The 23179-nt window shown below is 38.5% G+C and overlaps 1 protein-coding gene across 9 annotated transcripts in view; it reads left to right on the top strand.

Annotated features, from left to right (window-relative positions):
• CEP112 (centrosomal protein 112) overlaps window positions 1–23179 on the top strand; it is a 360739-nt gene that overhangs the window by 4263 nt on the left and 333297 nt on the right. For 8 of the 9 annotated variants that reach the window (XR_005227706.2, XM_007055085.4, XM_037914553.2 and 5 more), the window contains exons 3-6: window positions 2235–2425; window positions 3944–4113; window positions 18243–18339; window positions 21125–21199. Coding sequence is in view for 8 of the 9 variants with exons in the window: in XM_007055085.4 (XP_007055147.2) it covers window positions 2235–2425; window positions 3944–4113; window positions 18243–18339; window positions 21125–21199 (533 nt within the window). In the remaining variant the exon portion in view is untranslated. The remainder of the gene's footprint in view (window positions 1–2234; window positions 2426–3943; window positions 4114–18242; window positions 18340–21124; window positions 21200–23179) is intronic. The other variant, XM_043527606.1, reaches the window with a different exon arrangement.

The following is a 23179-nucleotide window of genomic DNA, read 5'->3' as shown; positions in this document are numbered from 1 at the left end:
ACAATTGTGATCGTCTAGTCTGACCTGCATAACACAGGCCATATGACTTCCCGGTATTAACTCCTGATTCAAGTCAATAGCCATGTTGAACTAGAATCTTTTAGAAAACTATCCAGTCTTGATTTAAAACTTTTCAGTGTTAGAGAATCCACCACAGCACTTGGGAAGTTGCTCCAATGATAAAGTATCTTCACTGTTAAAATTTTATGCTTTATTTCTAGTCTGAATGTGTCTAGCTTCAACTTCCAGCTATTGGCCATACCTTTGTCTGCTAGATTGAAGAGCCCTCTATTATCAAATATTTTCCTCATGTGGATGCTTTTAGACAGTGACTAAGTCACCCATTAAATTTCTTTTTGATAAGCTAAATAGGTTGAGTTTATTGAGTCTCTCACTATAAGGCTCTACTCTGAACCCTCTCCAATTTATTAACACCCTTCTTGAATTGTGGACACCAGGACTGGATGTAGTATTCCAGTAGCAGGTGCAATAGTGCCAAATACAGAGGTCATATAACCTCACCACTCCTTCCCAATATTCCCTTGCTTATACATTGAAAGATTATATACCCCTTTTGGCCACAATGTTATGCTGGGAACTCCTGTTTAACTGATTATCCACCATGACCCAAGTCTTTGTCCGTCACTGCTTCCTGGATAGCATCCCCTATCCTGTAAGAATAGCATACATTCTTTGTTCTCAGATGTGACCTTACATTTGGCCACTTACTGAGAAAGACTGAAGGTGTTGGGAGAACTTTTTCCTTTGGCTCCCTGTTCCTGACTGGCAGATGTCATCAGGGAAGAACTAAGCTCATTGTTGGTAGAGGGAGGGCAGGGTGCCATCTTCTCTTAAGGAGGTTAGTCTGTAGTCTTTGCTCAAGAAGGCAACGTTTGATCCTGGCAATCTGGTTATCATTTAGTATTTAATCTTCCATATTTGGTAGCGTATGGGAAGAGCTGTGATAATCCAGAAGCGTCAGATTTCCTTGACACTTGTCATTCTTGTACATTTCTGGGAACAGGTAATGAATTGAGTTGGTAGAAGATAACCTCTTAGTGATGGATGAATACCAAGTGTGTGTGTATGTTGATACTGCTGGATGATTCAGTTGTCCTCAATTGTGAGCTGTTTTTGGTTTGCCTATGGATTGCACGGGAGAATGCAAGGCTGCTTTTGGGTGAATCCATTTTTTCCTTGCTGGCCACCTTGAGAGAGTGGTGTTGGAAAATTGTTCTTCATACCTAAAGCATGCTATTATATAGAGTTTCACAGAGTTCAGTCTTTTCTCCCTTCATGTTCAGCATGTACATGAGGACATTGGAAGGGTATGGCTTGCAGTACTTTTAGTACACAGCTGATACTCAACTTTTCTATTGTGCATAACCTAGCTAGTGCTGCCAAACACTTGGCTCAGAGTCTCACTTGGATGAATTGGGGGCATGGATGACAACTAGCTAGTTGAAACTCAATCTGGATGAAACTGAGATGCTGCTGGTAATGTTGGGGGTAAGCAACTAGAAATTATGGTGAAGATTATATTTGTTTGAGGATATGTGCCTGCTATTTGTAGCTAGAGTTTGCACGTTTGGGCTGTTGTTGGGTAGCAAGCTGATATTAGAATATCACAAACCACAATGTTGAGGAGGGTTTTAACTCCTATATGACAGACTAGGAGATTGAGACTCTCTTTTGGATGTGAACCTTACTACTTTGATCATAGAAAGATTAGATTACTGCAGTGTACAGGGGACTGTACCCTAAGTCAACTCAGAAACTGAAGCTGGTTCAGAAAGCAACATAAACTATTAAGTGATGTAGTTCTCTGGGAGTACATAACACTAGTTGTTCATGATCTGACTGCACAGGCTGTCTATAAGTTTCCAAACTGAATTTAAAATATATGTTTTGAGCTGCATAGCATGGAAGTATTTCTGTGGCACTCCTCTTAAAGTTAGTACGGAATTCAATTTTGTTTTTCTGTGATTTTTCTAGTGGATAAATTATGTTTTTCCGTTTGTGCTTTGTTTGACCTGAAGTTCCTTTCTATGAAAAATATACACATCCTTGTAAAATTTTATGTTCTACCTTAAAACTTCCTTTGTGCAAAACTTAAATTCTTGGTTGAAGAGAGAGACATATACAAAGTTATGCTGTGGTTCTTTAACTTCTGCTGTTCTTAAGTTTGTTCTGTTTTCTGATAAAGTCTATTGTAATGGAATGTATTTTTCTAGAACGTCAGAGATGTGCACTCTGGATTAAAAAACTCTGTGAGCCCTCAGGAGCAGGTGCAGGAATTATGGGTAGAAAGAATCGGAACCTGTATGCAAAATTGTTGCTGCATATGCTGAAACGAGGAGTTCTAGAAGGCCCTTTTACACATAAACCTGAACCCGGAATACTGAAAACCTTGCCTTCATATATGGTGGGTATTTATTTCATTTTTATGGAGAACAAACTGGACTCATTCATAAATGTAGTTTAAAAATTATATATTTAAGTATTCACTTTTGTTTATAGATGGAATCAAATTCTGCAGTGATTTCAGTGGAATTGCAAGGAGTGAATGTTGGCCTACAACTTGTACCAAAGATCCCTTAATAATTTGTAACTGCAGTTGGCAAACAGATTTCTAGATCTTTGTGAATTTTTTTTATGTGACCTGTTTTGTTTTCTTCTTCAAATAAAACAGAAGTTCAGAAAGTGTTAAAAGATGCCCTTTTGATGATATCTGATTAGTTGCTAACTGATATTTACAGATAACATAAAATGTGTTTAAAGGGACACAGTCAGTATTTTCAAAGCTAGACTTAAACTTCAAATTGGTATTGTGAAAGGAAAGAGAGTTTTGTGCTTGAAGCATAGGGCTTAGAAATCTGATGTCCTGGTGTATTCCTGGCTTTCTTGCAGACTTAGATGGGTAAATCAATTAAATACTCTATATCTATGTTTAAAAAAAAAAAAGTGTGTGTGGGGATAATGGTTCACATGGGCATTGTGAAGGGTAGGGCCTGACTTTTAGAAATTCTGAACATTCTGCCGCTCCCATTGACTTCAGCACTTTGGAAAATCAGTAATTTATTAGTATTGTAAAATGCATTTAGCTTATTGGATGAAAGGCATTACTGCAGCGGTATTGCTACCCAATTTTTGGTTTTAAAATGTTCTTTGATTTGATATATGTTTGGGTTAAACAATAATAAATTGATTATTGGATTGAGAAAATATTGATGATTTTCTATACTAAACTAACCATCTCTGATCTCTTAGGCCATCCAAAGTTTTTTTTTTTTTTTTTTTCTTGTTTATTCTTTCCTCTTCCCTTCCCAACTTGAATGCCAAAACCTAAAAATAATTAATGTTTTAGAACAATGTTCTCTCCGTGTGTTGAGGATGGCTTCATGTTGAGCAGGGCCCCAAGGTAATGGGAATGCTGGGGTTGGAGGTTTGGGCTGTGAATCTTACTACTGGAAGAGGCAATCGGATCTGGATCCTAAGGTGCTGGATTAGTGCAGGAGGGTTGGTCACTAACATGGTATGTAACTAAGCCTGGTCCTGCTCTTCAGAGTTAGTTAGCAATTTATGACACTGTTCATAGAACAGTTTTGTTAGCTATCAGTAATACAAGCTGTGCAAAGATGTTCTGTGGTAATAAGTGCTATGTAAACTTATAACTATTTTCCCTTATATCCGGGACTCAATATTCTTGGCCCCCTGTTTTAAGCATCCATTCATGCACTCATTGAACTTACTGGCAAACTCCCTTTGACTGTAGTGGAAATGGAATTGCATTCTTTATGCTGCTACCAAACCAGCAAGCAAGTGATGTTGATGATAAAGAAGGGTGCATATATTCCTGTTTTTTTTTTTTTTTTTTTAAGTCTAGATCTTACAATGTTAATCTTTTCCGATTTACTGGATCTTGAATTTTTTTTAAATATAGTCAATCTATTTTGATGAACCAAATTCAACGAGAGCACAGAGTGGTAGCCCAGAAGCTTTACCTGACTGGGTCATGGGAGAACTAGGAACAAGTGAATCGAAACTGGAGGAATCGTGGAAATTCTCTTCTAGAGAGGAGTCAGCTTTGGTAGCATCTCCACTTGCACATAGGTAAGAATTAAAAATCTGATCTTTAAATAATGCTTATTAACATGTTGAATTGAACATAATCTTACTGTAAAGTGCTAGTTTTTTATGTATAATAACAATATTAAAAAGAATGTTAAAAGAACGTTAAGGTTGCAAAGTCAATCACTCAAAAGTTTGGAAATGTCAGAATTAAGGGTGCCTATACAATGTGAATTTGGCCCTTTGTGAGTAAGCACCATGATAGTCTTTAATTACATGATCACAAACTATTCCCCCCTCCCCCACTGCTCCAATTCAATCTTCCTGCCCTTTCCTCTCTCCCACTCTCTGGCTTCTGCAGTCCTCCCTCTCCTTCCCCTCCCTTCGCCAGGTATTCAAATCATTCTGTTTCCTCTTACTCCTTGTACCCTGAGCATTGAGAAGCACAAGAGAGAGTCTCCTTGTTTTCGGTTCCTGTGCCTGGCTCCACAGTGGCCTTCCACAGCCAAGAAGAGCAATTGCAGGGAAAAGCCTGCCCTCCGCAGGAGCCCTGGACTCGGAGCATGCTCAGTGCAGACTCTTAAGAAATTTAGCAGCCAAACTCTAACAAGTCTCTACTGAGCATGTGCAAAGTGAAACTTTTGGGAAGCTTATAATTTGGCTATGTTTGGGCAGTTTGATGGAGATCACAGAAATCGCAAAAGGTACATCCCTCACACCAGTGTGTCCTCTCTGCCAATTTTAAGTCCCTGATCCAAAGCATGGAGGTGCTAGAACTTCTCAGTAAAATGATTGTAAGAATTTTTATTCCCATGGGCAGAACAATTTGTTTTTCCTAGTCTTGCTCTGAGAAACAGTTGAACGGTATTTGCTGAAGTTAAAAAAACAAAAACAAAACCTTCAACCTGAAGCAGATAGCCAGCAAGGAAAATTTCAGCCTGAATGATTAAAGTTTGGCAAAGTTTTTTATAAGCAACTGAAAGCAGGGTCTTTTAATAGAAAGTGTTGGTCAACCTTAACTATAGGTGGAGGTGCCTACTCCACTTCTGATAAGTGCATTCTTCAAACCCTTTAGAGATCAGAAAATCCTCACAACACTCTTGTGATGAGTGTAAGTGAATATTTTACATCATTTGACAGATAGGTACACTGAACCGAAAAGCCCAAGGCCTCTGAGGGAGTTAATTTGGATGCCTTGATTAGGATTTAGGGTGGAAGTAGGCAGATCCAGTGGAGTCACACAGGCAGAGTCAAGGAGAGGCCTTGAAATCAGTGCAGTTTCTCTTGCAGGTCTCCCAAGTTTCGGGATCTTGGGGAATACACTGGTTCTGGGCAATTATTTAGGACATTACTGATCAAAATACATGGTTTAGAACAGGAATCATCTTATGACATTATGTTAAATTTAACAAGATGTGTATATTGTGTTGATCTTACTTCTGTCTTCAGTTTGTTTTGTGCTCCAAGCTTTTTGACGTATAATTTAGTAATAGACCTCTTTATTATGGTGTGAAATCTCTTTTGTCCATGACACTGGAAAATAGTTTTAACTAAACAATGAAAGTGGAAAAGGAACAAATCCATCTACTGATGTGAGGGATAGTCTAGTAATATGGAAAAACGGTTGATGAGTTGACTTCTGCAGGAAACTTTTTAATATAATCACTTTAGGAGCTTTGGGAACAGCTCTCTGAATTACAGTCAGGTCTCCAGATCGACACTTGCAGTTGCTGAGAGTATTGATCAGCTATCAGATCTCTGGGTGCCTAACCTGACTTTCCTTAATGAACTAAATATAAAACTTACGTTCCTCTTTTAGCAAATTGGTTACCTTGGCAAATGTGGTGTTTTGACTAGAAATGCCATTTGGATTTGTTTTATTGATATGTTCTTTGTTAGAAAGATATATTTACTTAAGTCTCCCTTATATTTAATTTATGCATGTAAGGAAGCATGCTGTCCTGGCCTGTATTCTTCTGCAAATTCTTCTGCAGTCGTCCCTAAATCTGTAGCTCTTCCTCTAACCATACATATGAGGGTGAGGTAATATTTGAGATGTCAGCTGGTGTAGTTTTATCACTTCTAGTTGATCCAGCACAAATTAATAAATATAAAAACCTGCTAAACAAACAGAAAAGTGCACAAGAAACTTTTAGTTCACATGTGTATTTTTATGGTGAATAATTTATTGCAAATTGGAACTGAAGTTTAATGCTGCCTCATAAATTTTACAACCACTTCTACTTGTCCTTTGAAAAACCTCTTTTAATCTTAAAAGATTTTTCCCCCTTAGTGTGTTTTTGATCACTTTATAAAATCTTCCTTTACTTAGACCTTTTTGTATGTGAGGCATTTCTAATGACATTTTAGATTATGCTGTTTGTGTGCTAGCCCTTTTTTTAATTTTTTATTATTAAAGATGCAGTCTTTTTGAAGTCTTTTTCTTGGGGCTCTGTTCAGCAGCTCTTTCGTGTATAAATCCTGTGTAAGACTGTGGAACATCCTCCTGTGTTCTGCTAGCAGACATTTTCTATCAGTGCAGTAGTTCAAAGGTGGGCTGTGCTCTGATAGCAAAGGTTGGCCAAAATTTTCAAGTCTGGATACTTACAATTAGGAGTAAAAAGAAAAGGAGTACTTGTGACACCTTAGAGACTAATAAATTACTAACTAACTGCTACAATTAGGAGTGAAATCCCGGCTCCATTGACTTCAGTGGGTGTTCTGCCGCTGATTTCAGTAGGGCCATGATTTCACCCTAGATTCCCAATTTTCAAAGGCACTGAGCACCCACATCATTTTTATTTAGATGATTAACTGTTGATTTAGGTGCTCAGTGCTAGGCACAGTCGAATCTGACATTTTTGCTATAAGATTTCAATATTTTACCTCTCATTCATTTGCACAACACTGGGCCTTTGGTTTTTAAATCCATTATTTTTCTCTCATCTTACTCAAATGTTTTTGCCTGTGGAGGCTACATTTTTTTTTAACCCAAGCATAATTTGATAGGTGAGGAGTAAAACTTTCAAAAGTCTTATTGAAAGTCTATAGAAAAGTAAACGTGATTTTTTGGCTCCTAAGTCAGTCACTTAGGGGCTAAACATTTTACCAGATGGCTTCACTTCCTTCTAACAGTGACTTAAAATTTGGGTATGTCTTAATGTCCATTAAACCTGAGATAACACGTGTATCACATTTGATACTCTTAGTTGGTCTTTCGGTTGCCTTCACTCATGCTCACTGATATGGATTTCTTATCTTGAGTGTAGATGCCAAGCACAGAGGTAGAATATCAGCAGTTGCCATGAGGGTCCCGGCACTACCATGTTACTCCTCTAGGTTTGATCAAACATCTTGACACTTCTTCCCAAAAAGAAATGTCTAAATAGCAAAGGAAAATAAAATACATATGGCTAGATTAACTTTTAGGCTTGGCCACCCTTGAATATGGGGTGGTGTGTAGCTGTGCCACCCTAAAAATAGAACCAGAAAGGCTTTGTGCTTTAGAGATGCCCCTCTGAGACACGATTCTTCTGTAGCTCCCCTTTTGTTCTGAGAGTGGGGTTGAATAGGTGTTGAAATAGGTTTCATTAGCACTGTACAAGATGCAGCATACTCCTCCCCTCTTGCATCCAGCCAACTCTGGTAGTCAACTTGTGGGTGATGTGGCTGGAGCCCATACCTCCATCTACTTTCAGCCTTCCTTTTCTCTTTCCTCCAACTTGCTTGCAGGGAGAAATATCAGGGAGCACAACCCTTTCTCTCTACCCATATCTGTACCCAAGATCCAGATAGGTCCTATGCAACTGCACAGGGATGTGTGGTGGTGGAGAGTCTTTACCTCACTTACTCTCCTGTGTGGCTACATAACACTAAGATATATTTCTAGACCATAGTTGGCAGCTGTTGTGGTTGCATCTGGTACCTGAGAATCCCTCTAAAGTTCCATACAGTCTGTTCAGTGATTGTAAAAATGACCCCCCTTTACTCATTAGAGCTGGTCTCTGTGTGTATTCAGGTATCTGCTTGCTTGCTTACTTACTATATCTGCTTACTTTAGAGGGGAGAGGGAGGAAACCTTTTACTAATGTTATCTCTGTAGAATCAACCCAGTTCAGGCATTATGAAACTGTTGCTTTTTCTGACTTTCACATCAGCAGAAGAATTGTTAACTAAATTCTAAGTGCCAGGCCATCTGCACAGATTATGCATCTAGTTAAGCCTATGCAACCACAGAGAACAGAGTTGCACAGACGACACTGAGGATACCCTCCGAGGACAACAGGGTTTCATGGGTGTAACTAAAGAGCAGCATTTGGCCTTGTAATCTTTATAGCAAGTGAAGATACATGATGCAAAAAGAGCATAACATAAGTTTCAGATCTCAATCTGTGTTTGCCATGATGGTAATTAAATAAGCTTCATTCTACTTCTAAACTGAGCAAATTAAATATTAATTGTGACAGTAAATGTGGAACTCCATTATGACATTTTTTTCAAAGCCACTTTTCAGAGTAGAACTGCACTTTTCATAGAATCATAGAGTAGGGTTAGAAGAGACATCAAGAGGTCATCTAGTACAACCCCCTGTTCAAAGCAGGACCAACCCCAACTAAAACATCCCAGCCAGGGCTTTGTCAAGCCGGGCCTCAAAAACCATTAAGGAAGGAGATTCCACCATCTCTCTAGGTAACCCATCCCAGTGCTTCACCACCCTCCTAGTGAAATAGTTTTTCCTAATATCCAACCTAGACCTCCCCCACTGCAACTTGAGACCATTGCTCCTTGTTCTGTCATCTGCCACCACTGAGAACAACCTAGCTCCATCCTTTTTGGAACCCCCCCTTCAGGTAGTTGAAGGCTGCTATCAAATCCCCCCTCACTTTTCTCTTATGCAGATTAAATAAGACCAGTTCCCTCAGCCTCTCCTCATAAGTCATGTGTCCCAGCCCCCTAATCATTTTCGTTGCCTTCCACTGGACTCTTTCCAATTTGTCCACGTCCTTTCTGTAGTGAGGGCCCCAAAACTGGACCCAATACTCCAGATGTGGCCTTACCAGTGCCGAATAGGGGAAATAATCACTTCCCTCGATCTGCTGGCAATGCTCCTCCTAATGCAGCCCAATATGCCATTGGCCTTCTTGGCAATGAGGGCACGCTATTGACTCATATCCAGCTTCTCGTCCACTGTAATCCCCAGGTCCTTTTCTGCTGAACTGCTACTTAGCCAGTTGGACCCCAGCCTGTAGCAGTGCATGGGAATCTTCCATCCTAAGTGCAGGACTCTGCATTTGTCCTTGTTGAACCTCATCACCACTCTGGACCCTCTCTCTACCCTCCAGCGTATCTGCCTCTCCCTCCAGCTTAGTGTCACCTGTGAACTTCCTGAAGGGTCCAATCCATCCCATCATCTAGATCATTAATGAAGATGTTGAACAAAACCGGCCCCAGGACCGACCTCTGGGGCACTCAGCCTGATACTGGTTGTCAACTAGACGTCGAGCTGTTGATCACTACCCGTTGAGCCCGACAGTGTAGCCAGGTTTCTATCCACCTGGTAGTCCATTCATCCAGTCCATACTTCTTTAACTAGCTGGCAAGAATACTGCTGTTGCCGGCACAGCGTGCCTGAGGCAAGCAACAGCAGGGGTTCGTTGCCCGGTGTGCGTTACCCAATAATCACAACGGGGTGGAGAAGTAGAAAAGTTTATTTGGAATTACAAAGAAAGGTACAGGGAAAGAAATCTCAAATCCTGCACATCAGAGCAGGTCATTACACACACTTTTATATTCCTTAATGCTGCTGCACTACACATCAGCCAATCAAAGCTTTGCACAAATACTCTGCCTTCCTTATATGGGTTACAACAATGTTTATTTCCTGCAACCTCTAACAAGCATTCCTAGCAACTTAAACAACCAGCACATCCTGTCTGGCCTTGAAGCTGTCTCCTCCTGTTATCTTTAACTTGGCGTCAGCAAACCTTACACTATAAGGCGTTATCTGCGGCTGCAACATTGTTTTAAGAGCAAAAGAGCTTACTCAAACCAGCCAGGCCTGAGTTCCGTTAAGGGGGGTTGACAAGAAGCCCTTAGGCCTAGAGCAGGGGCACTTCCTCGACCCTTATGGCCTTCCATCCACTCGACTTAACTAGTGGCCATGCTCTGGGGTCCCCAACACTGCCGGAGATCATATCAAAAGCTTTGCTAAAGTCAAGGTATATCACATCCACCGCTTTCCCACATATCTACAGAGCCAGTTATCTCATCATAGAAGGCAGTCAGGTTGGTCAGGCATGACTTGCCCTTGGTGAATCCATGTTGACTGTTCCTGATCACCTTCCTCTCTTTGGCAGTGTAGTGTTAGTCTGCAGCTAGTGGCTAGCAGGCAATCAAGAGCACAAGATACTCACTTCTAGAAATGGGTAATCATTCAAAGAACACATCTGTGTTGTGTGGGGGGGAAAAACTTTAATTTGTTCATTAAATTTTTGAAGACGAAAAAAATGGAGAAAACCTGGGTTACTTTTACACTTGCCATTTCTTCTGAGTTACGTGTTAAATTCATAAAGGGAGAGTTTCCACTTCACATAAACTGAATACAAAAGAGAAAATATTTAAAACATTTAAACAACAGCAAGGGGTAAGGAAGGGCCAAATGGAGTTTCCTTATCTGTAAAAAGAAACAATATTTCATGGGAATAGTTGACGTAAAATGTGTCTGTATTTCTTTGTTAGCTCTTTGGGGCAGAGACCATGTCTTCCTTTGTTTTTACAGTGGTGAACATGCTGTCAGTCCTCAGTAAATAAATATTAAAAGTGTGAACCTTTTTCAGTGTTTCTTGGTGCCTCTGCAATTTATTGTAATGGCCAGCAGATGGTGAGCTTGTTCCATTCTATGTAATAAAGCAAAACCTCCTTTTCTTTGTACTAGAGAATGTTTATTAATGTGACCTATGTGGATAAGCAGTATGTTTTAGCTTTGATGAATATTCTGTTATCCTACTATTGGTAATTTAATTCTTCCAGGTAGACTGTAGAAGTTTCTGAAGACATTTTAAAAAATAAGGCATTTATGTCAAAGAAATATGTTTATGAATTATGGTTTTGAGAGCAACTAAAACTCCGGTTTGAGTAACATAACCCAAGATTACCACCTCCCTTTTAAAAATCAGAGTAAAAGAGCACTTGTTGGCCTGCCGTGCTCTGTTGTTTTTGTACTCTGTGTGTATATGCTATTTTGCTTATGGAAATGGCTGTTTTTCATAGGAGCCTACTTACCTGTTACACTTGTAAAATAAATGCAGATTGTCAGATTTTTTTTTTTCCCGCCAGAGTGGGATTGAGTAATGCTGGACTCGATGGGACAAAAATGGTTTTCATTTCAAAAATTGGGAAGGTAGATTTAAACTGGTATTGCATGGTTAGATTTTAATAGAAATCTGACCTTTCAAACTGAATTAGTAGATGTTATTTGTTTATAGATGTCTAGATTATGCCTTAAACCCAGTCCTGTTGTGTTGCACCACTCTAGGAGGAACCAATATGTTCTCCCACCTGGTTCCTAGTAGGAAATCATTTGTTACTCTCCTTTATCAGTAGAAAATTACTTCCTCTTCCCATGCCAGTCCACTGTCCTGGCTGGCTGGGGGTGATGAGTTTGGAATCAAGGCTGTGGCCACTCCCTGTCCACCTGCATTGGCAGGGAAGGGGGAAATAGCACCCTTGTCTACTACTTCCAGAGGTGAACAGGGAAAACTGCAAAGGGACTCCCCCTTATATCCTGTGTGGTTTGATTAAGGCTAAGCAACAGTCCCACTTAGAGCCCTTTTTAAAGCTTCTACTTCTAAAACTGAGCAATGCTGCTTCTTTTTAAAGGTCCACTTAAAAATAGCTAAGAGGTGCCTAAAGTATATCTGAACACATTTTTCCAGTTTTAAAATACTTGAGTAATCTTTTGTGGGTAAGACTGAACATGACATCTGGGTTTTTTTTTTTTTTTTAACCTGAAGCTTTATCTAGCCGTCACATAACCTGAAAAGAAACAGCCTGTATTGAGATAAAATATAGATTTACATACACATAAAGATTTGTTGTCTTGCAATATAAAATAAATCCTGGCAGAATAAAATTCTGTTAAGGGTAGGAATGTTATGAATCACTGGAGACAGTCTTTGCATTTTTATATTCCTTTTGTTCTTTTTCCTCCTAGCTTTTGTTTATCCAAACCATTCAGTGCACTGCAATTGCTATTGTTTATCCTCACACTTTATTGATATTTACTGATGCCAGAAGAAAGGTACGCTCCAGTTGGTACATTTCAATGTTCCCTGCTGCTTAGATGAAAGCTGGGACTGTTTTCCTCATGGAAAGTTGGTTTGTGTTTCAGTTTTCATAGAAGTGACTAATTTATACTGTACATCCAACAATTGTCTCTCTCTTCATAAACACTTAATTCATCTCAGCATCTCTTGGCATAACTCACAGCTGAATTTTTTGCTGGGAGGTAAAGAATGTAAGGTATTTTAATAATCTAACTTGACTTAAATAGTACGTGGCCATTTGTTAGTAGGTACGTTGATTAAGGGGATATATTTTTATCTTTATGTGAATGGATTTGCGCTGTACATAGAAAGATTCTTCTCTATAACCTCAAACGTAACATGGCCAAAGCCAGGCTTATAATTTTTTCTCCCAGATCCTCCATTCTTTATTTCCATTCTCCATTATGATATAGATTATAGCCATTCTGCCTGGGACTCGAGCCCATAACATGAGACTTATCTTCATCTCTCCCTTTCCTTCACATATAGAGGTTGTGACTCAATTCTGACACTTTTTACTCCACAGGTTTGTTCTAAAAATACACCCTGTCTTTTTTTCTCTGGTGGACAAAGTTCTTGTCAATGCCCTAATCATCTTCTTGCTTAAATACTGCACTCTTGTCCTCTTCAGGACTGTCCCTACCCCCTCCAGTAAATGAGGCTGACATGAACTGAAACTGGTGAAACACATTTCTGGCCCATTGATTTGACCTAGTTACTCTCCACTCCTACCCTTTAAATTACTGGTTCCCCATGAAACTTAACATTAATTTCAAACTTCTTGTCCTTGCCTTCTAGATCTTACAATGGTCAGCATGTGCTTGTGTTTCTGACCCTCTCTCTTGTAGCTTTTCCTCCACTCTTGTGCTCCTTAGTGTTGCCAGCCTCAATGCTTGTTTCTTTTCCTTCACTTACAGTTCCCATACCTTATTCTGTGCTACCCTTTATGTTTAGAATGCCTGTCGCAAAATTGTTTACCAAATAACCTACTTCACTGCATTTGGGTCTATTCTAAAATCTTACGTCTGTTGTCTCCTCTATGAGAAATAAAGAGGAGGAAAGATAAGAGCCCTTAAAATTTCCACAATCCTTGGTGTATAACCACTGATCATGCTATTTTCACTTTTTTTCTTCCTTTGCCCTTGTGCCTTCTCTGTGGCTCTGACTTGAATTTAAATGTTCTATTCTGTGTGTTTATTTGTGAGCTGCCATAGTTCTTCGGTGTGGCTAGGGCTAGTGCTAGGTCCTAGAAATAGCCATTCAGGCAGAGTTCCATCTTATGGATTCATTCATCTTCAGTGATAGTAAGAAATCAAACAAGATTGTAAGCTCTTTGGGGTAGGGATTGCTTCTCCCTTTGTGTTCATACATTACCTGGCACAATGGGGTCCTGATCTTGATTGCAGCCTCTGGGCACTACTGCAATATCAAAAGATTATTCCTTCCTGTGGTATATAGACCTTATCCTGGAAATATACGTACGGTTTTAAAGGAGAGTTTTTTCTCTATGTGTCTTTTTCCTAATTTTCTGTTTATATTTTTTTTCTCCCAATCTATAGTCCATGTATTTGATCTTACAGTGATAAGAACACTGCAGCACGTGGTTTTTTAGGTTTTTCTAGTATAATAACCTTTGAAAGAGCAACATTTATTTCAGCACCACATACAAGATTTGTATTGATACTCTAGGCATTCCTATGGCAAGAAGTCATGAGCTGTGGAAGTTGGGTTGTATGCTTTTAAAAAGCAGAGGATATTGTTACTTTAAGCTGACATCATTTGTGACATGGGCCTTATGGGAGCTCTGTGTAATAGACAGTACATACATTTCTAACTTGTTTTCGTAATCTGTTTAACAATTAAAAGAAAATCGAATGTTTAATATTTAAATAATGTTTAATTTTTAAACAAAGGGGTTTTTTGTTGTTTTAATACATTATTAAAACAGGATAGAAATTTTGCCTACAGCTCTCTATGAAGGGCTTCCATAATGCAAATGTCATAAATGATGTTTTTGGTCTCCATTATGTATAAGGTTCAGACAGCAACTGTGATTTCAAGTCTCTATTTTCAAATAAATTTGACTGTTTTTTTCACCTTTTGAACGTTCATACTGCTAGATGACTAAAACAGGAACATTTTTATCTTGCATGATATAATACTTTTTTTTACCATATTTATAACTCTTGAATCATAATTAAGAAACACAAATGTGTAAGCACTACATTTTTGTGCAAAGAAATGACGAATTATAAAACTGGGCATTTCAATTCTAACTATTATGATTCTAGCAGCCTGGTAAAATGTTATGAAAAAATATGGTTTAACAAATGTTAGGGGCACAATTAAAATATTTTGATTACCCTAATAACTTGTCTGGGACAGAACAATTTGATGTGTAATAGTTTCAGAAAAAGGACAATGTTTGTTGTGAGATGTTGGTTGTAGTTTAAAAGTTCTATTTGTCTTTTTTGGCTTCTGCTTCATATTGTACTGCAGGAAATGATGGTAATGAATAAGTATGGGGTGTGCATCTTTTCTTGGTTAGTGATGAATTAGTGTCTGACTGCTTTTAGTGGGCCCTCAGTTGCTTAGTATTCTGTCTTTCTTGTATAGAGATACTGACTGTGTTGTTAAAAATGCCATGCTACTCTTTGCAGGAGTAACAGTAATACAGTGCGATTATCATAAAAAACTCTATGTAAAAGACATGCAAAGGCCCAATGTACCACTTCTTTTAAGAAGTCTTAAGTGTTGCACAGGCCTTCTGAACCGCGGGGGAGGGGGAAGGGTGAGAGGGAAGAATTTCACAAGCAGTTTCATTTTGGTGTCTCGGAAGACTTCCCAAATGTTAATTAAGCTGCCATGCAACCTTAATTCAGCCCCCTTGTGCATATACATTGTGATAGTTTTAATTAAATTAACACATACAATATTTTTTCCAGAGGACTCCTGCCTCATTGAGTGCTCTGAACACAGAATTATTAATTTCCTCATGGACTTTTCTGTGGCATTCTCCACTATATTATCTGAGTGCTTCATAAACAGTAATGAATCTGTTTTCACAAGACCCCTGTGAGATGAGGCGGTATTGTTTATCTCCATTTCACAGAAGGAGAACTGAGGATAAGAGATATTAAGGTAAAAAGACACCTTGGACCTAATTTTTCGGAGTACTTAGCATTATATAGCACTTCATATGATCAGAGGGTAGCTGCCATTGACTTTATTTGCAGTTGTGAGTGCTCGGCCCTTTTGTCAATCAGATTGCAGGATGTCAAGTTGCGCATCCAGTATGTGAAGCATACACAATTAATGACCACCTCTGAAAAGTTTGTCTTAAGTGACTTGATTGGCATCATGTAGGAACTCTGTGGCAGAAGCAAGAAAAGAAGTCAGTTCTCCAGGGCAGCATTCCACTGTCTTTATCATAAGACTGCCCTTTCTCTTCCTGCAGACCCTTGCCTCATTCACTGCATACCTTCCGAGCTTCTGTAACAAATCAGGTAGGGATCCTACAGACAAGACAGCCCTTATTCAGCTCCGGAGAAGGTCCATCATTCACACTGAATGAAGCAGGGGTCCTGTGGAAAAATTAGTATGCGATCATGTAATTAAAGACTGTATCATAAAGCACACACATAGGGGGCTGAATTAAGCTTACACTCTTCTTCCTCTTATGTGGCATCTCCATTACTGGAGGTTTGCAACCATGGTAGCCCATTCTGTATGATCGTCTGCTAATCAATTTGTGGATAAATAATCCTTTTGATCCATCATTTATACCACCTCATCTGACCAAGATCATCTTTTTCTGCTTAGTGTTCTTCTGTCGTCCGCTTTCTCTTGCAGTGCCCATAACATGTATCAACTGCTGAACTTCTTAAAATTTGCCCTGCAAATTGAACCTTTCTTTTCATAAGATTTCTGACTGGCATTTGCTGAGTTCCAGTCATCTCCAATACCCTTTTGTTGGTTACTTCATCTATCCATGATCTTTTCAGACTTCTTCTATAACCTGATAATTCAAAGGATTGTAATTGCTTTATTATCAATATTTTGGATGTCTGTGTTTCCATAGCTGTAATTTAACACAGACCAAATGTGAGATTTTAAGAGTTGGAATTTAGTCTTCACATTTATGTCCCTTCTCATCAGATATTTAGTTTCAGGCAACCTTAATTCTGGCATTTCCTAGCTTTTGAGTGCTTGACTTTGCAACCATAGTAATATTCTTTTTAAAGAATTTTTTTGTATGTAATTTTCTAGGTTTTTGAAAGAGGAAACTGAACATACAAATTCCATCATGTGGCATCATATTAACACCCACATGGGTAATCTGCAGGGTTGGAATCTTTAGCTCCACCACACATACTTCTCCCACGCGAGCTAAAGGGGTAACTGATAGCAGGTAGAAAAGTCTGTGCCACAAGACTTCCAGAGCCTGGAATAGGATCCAAGACTTCTGAGTCTCACCATTCCTTTGCTGTCAGCAAATATCTGTGAAACCCACTGGCAGAGTGTCCCATCGCTGTCCCAAGTGGTTGTCTGAACAGCATAAATATTCTTTTGTCGGCTATCGCATTTAACATTTGGGTTTGGGGAACTCTGTGCTTCCTGCTCATCAAAGAACTGAAACAGTGTTCTTGAGGCACTGAACTACCAGCTGTTGGGCTCTGAATAGAGCTGAACTGCCAGTGCCATAAGGAGTTAAAAATCTTGAAGAACTAGCAGAACTCTAACCTGTCTCATGTAAGAGATCTGAGACCAAAGAGCAGGGATCCAATCAAATGATACCTTCAAAGAAGAATAACTGATGGTGTGTAATTTCCCTTCCATGTTGGATGAAGTGATTTCTATGTATAGTTTTATCAAGCCCTTTGATCCTTCTGATGAAATGTGCTATAAATGGAAGATAATTGTCATATCACTGTGACCCTACTCGTGACACCAATTGAAAATTATCTCACCAATAGTACAAGCTGCTTCATAATATAGCCTTTCTGTTTCTGAATATTATTCCACTGCCATAAATGTTTTAGTCATCATTAATTATGTGGAGCCTTTTCTTATTTTTTTCCGTGAACTTAGGAAATTGTTCCAAAGTTATTACTTTGTATAACATTTAGAGACCCAGGAATTTGATAGGTATCTTCAATGCACAATGTAATTATCAGTTTAGGGTGGGATTTTCAAAAAGCACCTGGGGAATTAGGAGCACAAATCTAATTGAAGTTGTGTGCATGATGTTAGAGTTCTGATGTTCCATATTATCAACAATTCACTTCCAAATAAGTTTTTTCCCCTCCAACTTTAGGCTATGTCTTCTGATGTTAAAAACACTATCCCTGGAGCAAAATCTGGGTATTTTTAGAAAATGCAATATTTTAATATGACAAAATAAAACCTAACATTATTGAGCCAGTGCAAATCTTCTTTAGGAGTAAATGTATTAAAATGTACACAATTGTGAAGAATAAAATTCTAGCTAAATTAATAATTGTCATATTACCCAACATCCATATTTATGTAACAAGGAAAAGCAAAGAAAACATGTTGCAATAACTTAGCATTACATGATGTGTTAAATATTGTGAATTTATTTTTGAAGAGTATTTGAGAAATTTGTTCATTCCACTGTTTTTAAAATGCTTCAATTTAGATGCTACAAAAACACCATTTTCCCTCTTATTCGGTTAACCAATTTATTTTTAATCTGTATAACCTCACATAGTATTTTCTCTTGTATCTATTACTTTAAAAATATTTTGAGATCAAGATATCTGTCCACTATGGTATTAGATGTGAATTCTTTATATTCTGGTTGTTACTGTTTTGTGACGACAGGGAAAGATACAAGTATAACGGGAAGCTAGCATTAAGGTCACATTCTATGAGTCCACCTCACCGGTCAGATGAGGACAACCGTGCTGTGCAGACACCTGTAAGATACTTTTTTACTTTTTTGTAATAAACTTGATCTTGTTTCAGTGAATTATTTTTATGTAGCCCCATAAAATTGTCATTTCTAATTGTAAAAGTCATCCCTGTGTGTGGGCAGAGAAACGTAGCAAACAGCAGTGGGAAGGACTGAAGCTCACCAAAGTCGGTGCTCTGCAGTTGCAGAAAAAAAATTCACACTGATCACTTGCACTTTGTCCTAGGTGGATGACCCTGATTTAGTGAAGAACAAGGCTGGTCAGCTGCGTTGTTCCCATTAAACAATTTGGCAAATTAACTGCTGTTGATGTCATCTTGTATTTTTCAATAATAGATTAAAGAAAACTGTTGAGGCTTTTTTGGCTGCATTTAATGATAGTTGACCTTTTGAAGGACTTAATTTTGGACTGATTGTTTTATCCAGTATTAGACAACCAGCACTGTGGCTTAGCGAAAGAGACTAAACAGACTTTATATAGAATCTTTTATAGTCCTAAATATTTGATGATATGTCAATTACAAGCAATTTAAAAACAAAAGTTCTTGCTAAGAAACTATACAGTTGTCAATATGTATGCTGTTTCCCTTCATAAATGTGATATCTCTAGACTGTAGGTGATATCGTATGCCATGTGTAATTGACATGTTTTTCAGTTTAGTAGAGGTGCTAGACACTTTAAAAAAGTGTCTGATTGACCAGTATTTTCTTTATTTGAAGCAACATAAGTGTTTAATATGAAACACTATTTTATAAAAGAAAAGGATGGTCTTACATTGAAGACTCTGGGCTGGGATTTAGGAGGTTTGGATCCTGTGCCTAGCTGTGCCACCAGCTTCCTGTGTGACTTTTGGCAAGTCACGCCATGTCATTTTGCTTTCCTTCGTTATCTCGGGGTTATCTACACAGTGCCTTAGTTTCCACAAAAGTGGTACAAATTTTAGTCTGCGCTAACATGTTGCATGCTAACTGGCCTTTGTGGACCCTGCTGGTACGCACTAAAAGTTCCTTTGGTGCATGTTAATGTAGTCCAGTTTCAAACAGTACTATGTTAGTGTGCACTAGGGAACTTTTAGTGCACACCAGAATGTGGGCCAGTGTGCAACATGCTAGTGCAGACTGAATTTACACCTCTCTTGTGTGACTAAAGCTCTGTGTAGCCAAGCCTTCAGATACCTCTGTGATGAGTGCCATAGAAAAGCCTATAAATAAAATAATTCTTTTTAGCTTTGCCAAACAGTTTGGTTGTTTTGGCTGCCTGGAACAAACAGCATGTTATTGTCTATGATGTGCAGATGTTCTGGCATAATTCAGTCCCAGGTAGAGGAATCAGGGAGTTTACTTGTGTGTTCATTCCTTGAACTAAAAGCTCACATCTCTACATGGTTATGGTGTCTGAATGAGAACAGATTTTTGAACAAAGAGAGGCTTGCATGCGATCTTAAAAACTTCTAGTTAACAAAACCAAATGAGACGACATAATTCGTGCTTCCGTGCATTGTTTTTCTAACTACTGTAGTTTACTACAATTAAACTTCTATTATAGAACTGAAATAGAAATGTCTGGAATAATTTTTTCGAAGTCTTTTTAATGCATTAAATAAAATAATTAGTTACTGTTGTGCTACAATGAAACCCATTGTGAAAGACATTTGTAGCCTAAAGCAACAGTAATCACCAGTCATTGCTCAGTGTTGGAAACTGCTTTTCTGGTCTGGAGCTGGTCTGCTGCTCCTCTTGGCTCTGTTCCTGGCTGCTCTGCCCAGTATCACCACTCTCTTCTATACTACAGTTCACTATCTTCAGTCTTCCTCTACTTTGTGGCTGGTCAATGTGCTTGTTCCCCGTCACAGTTAGTCCCACCTAGCTCTGTTTTGGGGTATTGCTAGGCATACCTCAGTTCCTTGCGGAAAGGTGGATTTTGGTCTCATCTTGTAAATTCACTCCCTGTGAAGGAGATCATCACTAAGGCAGACAGGGAAAAAAATTATGTTCCATGAAAAATTCTGAGGTTCTGACATTTTGTTTCCCTTCCACCATGGAACGAAACTGAGACCTTTTGAAACTTCTACTGAAAAGTGTGAGAGAGAAACTCACACACCCCAACATAGGAATACCCCAGTAACTGGGGCATTCACCTGGGATCTGGAAGATTCAGGTTCAAGTCACTGCTCTGAATCAGATAGAGCAGGGACTTGAACCTGCATGTTTCAGGTGTGTGTCCCTCACCACTAGGCTATTAGCTATTCTGGGATGGGTTTTTGCTATCTCTCTGATGTTGATTAAAAATTCCATTCTGGACCTGAGAAACCATCCCAACAAAAGTTTAGTGAAAATGGATAAGTTTCCATGAAAAGTTTCAGTTTTGACAGAAAATGCTAATTTGACAGAAAAGTGTATTGAAAAATTCCCAGCCAGCTTTAGTCTCCGCTCTGGAAACCTGCTTGGCGGGGTGGGGGGAGAGAGGGTGTGTTCTTTCTGCTTTTGTAATGCAGTTATATTTGTTGTTTTGTTACATTTTGAGAATAGGGAAAGGGAGCAGCATTAGGCACAAATTATCTAGCAACAGGTTGGTGGTGGAGCTACCTGAATTGAAGCCAAGAACAGCAGCAGCCCAATTCCAGACTGATGGTTTCAAAAGGGGAAAGTGAGTTTTCAAGGGGGACCAAAACTCTTCTTTTTGATATGTTACCATATTTTTTTTTCCTTTGAGGGCAGTATAGTTAAACTGAAAGTTTCTTTAAATTGTATATCTGTCTGCTCTTCTAATATCTCCATTTTCATATTCCAGGAAGTTCAACACAAAAAAACCATTTCTTTGGACGACAGTGATCTTGAAGCTCGTCTCAATAGTTGGAATCTTGGGGTAAAATAAACAGTGTATTTTTATTTATTTATTTATTTATTTTATTTATTGGCTTCAAATGAAAGCTGTCTGGTAATTTAGTCTCAGTTTTTGAAATAGTAAACAATAACTTGGCCATTCCTTTTAGAGATGGAAACAACTTGGAAGCAATCATGACACTTTGAATGATAAATCATGAATAAATGTCATTTAGAGAAGAAACTGTTAAAAAACACCCCTCTGTAGATTTTTTTTTTTTTTTTTTTTTAAGGGAAGCTGGCATAGGCGCAGCTCCTCTACCTTGATGTAAATCTAGTGATTTGCGTAAATCCCTTGTAAAGCAGCCTGCAGTATTGAGGCCGATATTCCTGTTCAGTCGTGGCTTCCTACCATATTTGTAAATACTGTACTTTGTTACAACATTGAATGATGACAGATGTTACTTTAGCTTGTGAGATAAATCATCTTTCATCACATAAATGAAATCTGTGAAAGAGAATACTTCATTCTGAAAATGAGGCCAGATGGAGATCTCTCTCCACCAAGTTCCACAGACAACCTCAGCATATATATTTATTGGATGTTGGCAGTAATAGATGATAGGGCTCTCTGTGCTTTATTTCCACTTTTACCATTAGGAGGACTTTAACTGGGCTTAAAACATTTAGATAGGACATTAACACTTTTAAAATATTCCAGCCAGTATATTTTCAGTCTGTCATCTCTCCTTAGGACACAGACATATTTTTAATAGTTTTTAACGTGCTGTGTATTTTTGGCATTACAATATACATGAGGCAAATACAATTAGACAATTAATGTATTTCTTATAAATAGGATGAAAGGAGTTGTTTGTTAAAATCAATTCAATATTGTATTTAAAATATTCTGTATTTTTTTGTACATTTGTGTGCGCATACAGATTTAGCACGTCAGGTTTGATCTTTTTCTGTTAATCTTGAGCAATGAATTCAAGTTTTCTAGACTTGAACAAGTTTAGGTTCCACTTTGATTTAAGATAGCTACCATATTGAGGTTTTTTTTCTCTTCATTCCTTCAGTTACACTCCTCACTACCTCATCACTCATCACTATGGTACCTGAACAGCATGGATTGGATAAAGTCCCTACTCTTTATAGCAATATTCTCCCATGATATTTTGTCTAACCCTTCTCCAATTTGTTTAGGATTATGGATCTAGTCTAGTGGATCTGGAATCATCCAGTTTTCATCCACTTGAATAGTTTCCCCCTCCCCCCCCACCCTTTCCTTTTTTTGTCAGTTTTTCCACTTTGTATTTATTTCTGTGGAGACAGATTCTCAGAAGATTGTTTGGGTACTTATTGGACAGAAGTATAATTAGTGTATAGGTTTTGTCTGAGTAAGGATTTGAGGATTGGGTTCAGTGTTCTGGAGTGGTGATGGGCACTCCACACTTAATAATGAAGCTTCTTCATATAAACCCATGACTTTATCAAAAAAGAAGTCCATCCCCGTGAAATTTCCTATGTGTTATCTCATCCCAGAGTAGACTTTTCTGGAGAGTTTGGAAGAAATTGGGAAAGGAATGTTATAGTTACAATGTTTGAAGAATTTTTCTGTCATTCAGTTTTCAAAAAGTTTTCTAATATTTTTTTACTTGTATCTTCAAAACTGCTATAAATGTGTTTGGCCTTGCTCAGGGTGCCATTTGCAATTCTAATTTTTTTTTTGAGGAGTTTGGGATTATTTCAGGAACAACGAAGATATAAGAGCTGTTTGGGTGTGTACAGAGCAATATTTTAAAAAAAAGTATAAAAATTCAAAAGTTGCTAATATAAAATGGACCTTTCACTAACTCCAGGCTTTGCTACAGCAGGCTAGGCTGAGCAAGAGGTGTGGGAATGACTGGGTAAGTGATGGAGGAGGGAGTGGGAGACTGTTGGATGTATGGAGATGGGATGAAGAAGCGCACAGAGGGCTAGGGAATAGAAAAAGGACATGAAAGGGGAACAGGGGAGA

The sequence above is a fragment of the Chelonia mydas genome, chromosome 14 (genome assembly GCF_015237465.2).
Source record: "Chelonia mydas isolate rCheMyd1 chromosome 14, rCheMyd1.pri.v2, whole genome shotgun sequence".
NCBI lineage: Eukaryota > Metazoa > Chordata > Testudines > Cheloniidae > Chelonia > Chelonia mydas.
Note: the sequence above shows the minus strand (reverse complement) of the source record. Positions and strands in the feature narration are given on the sequence as shown.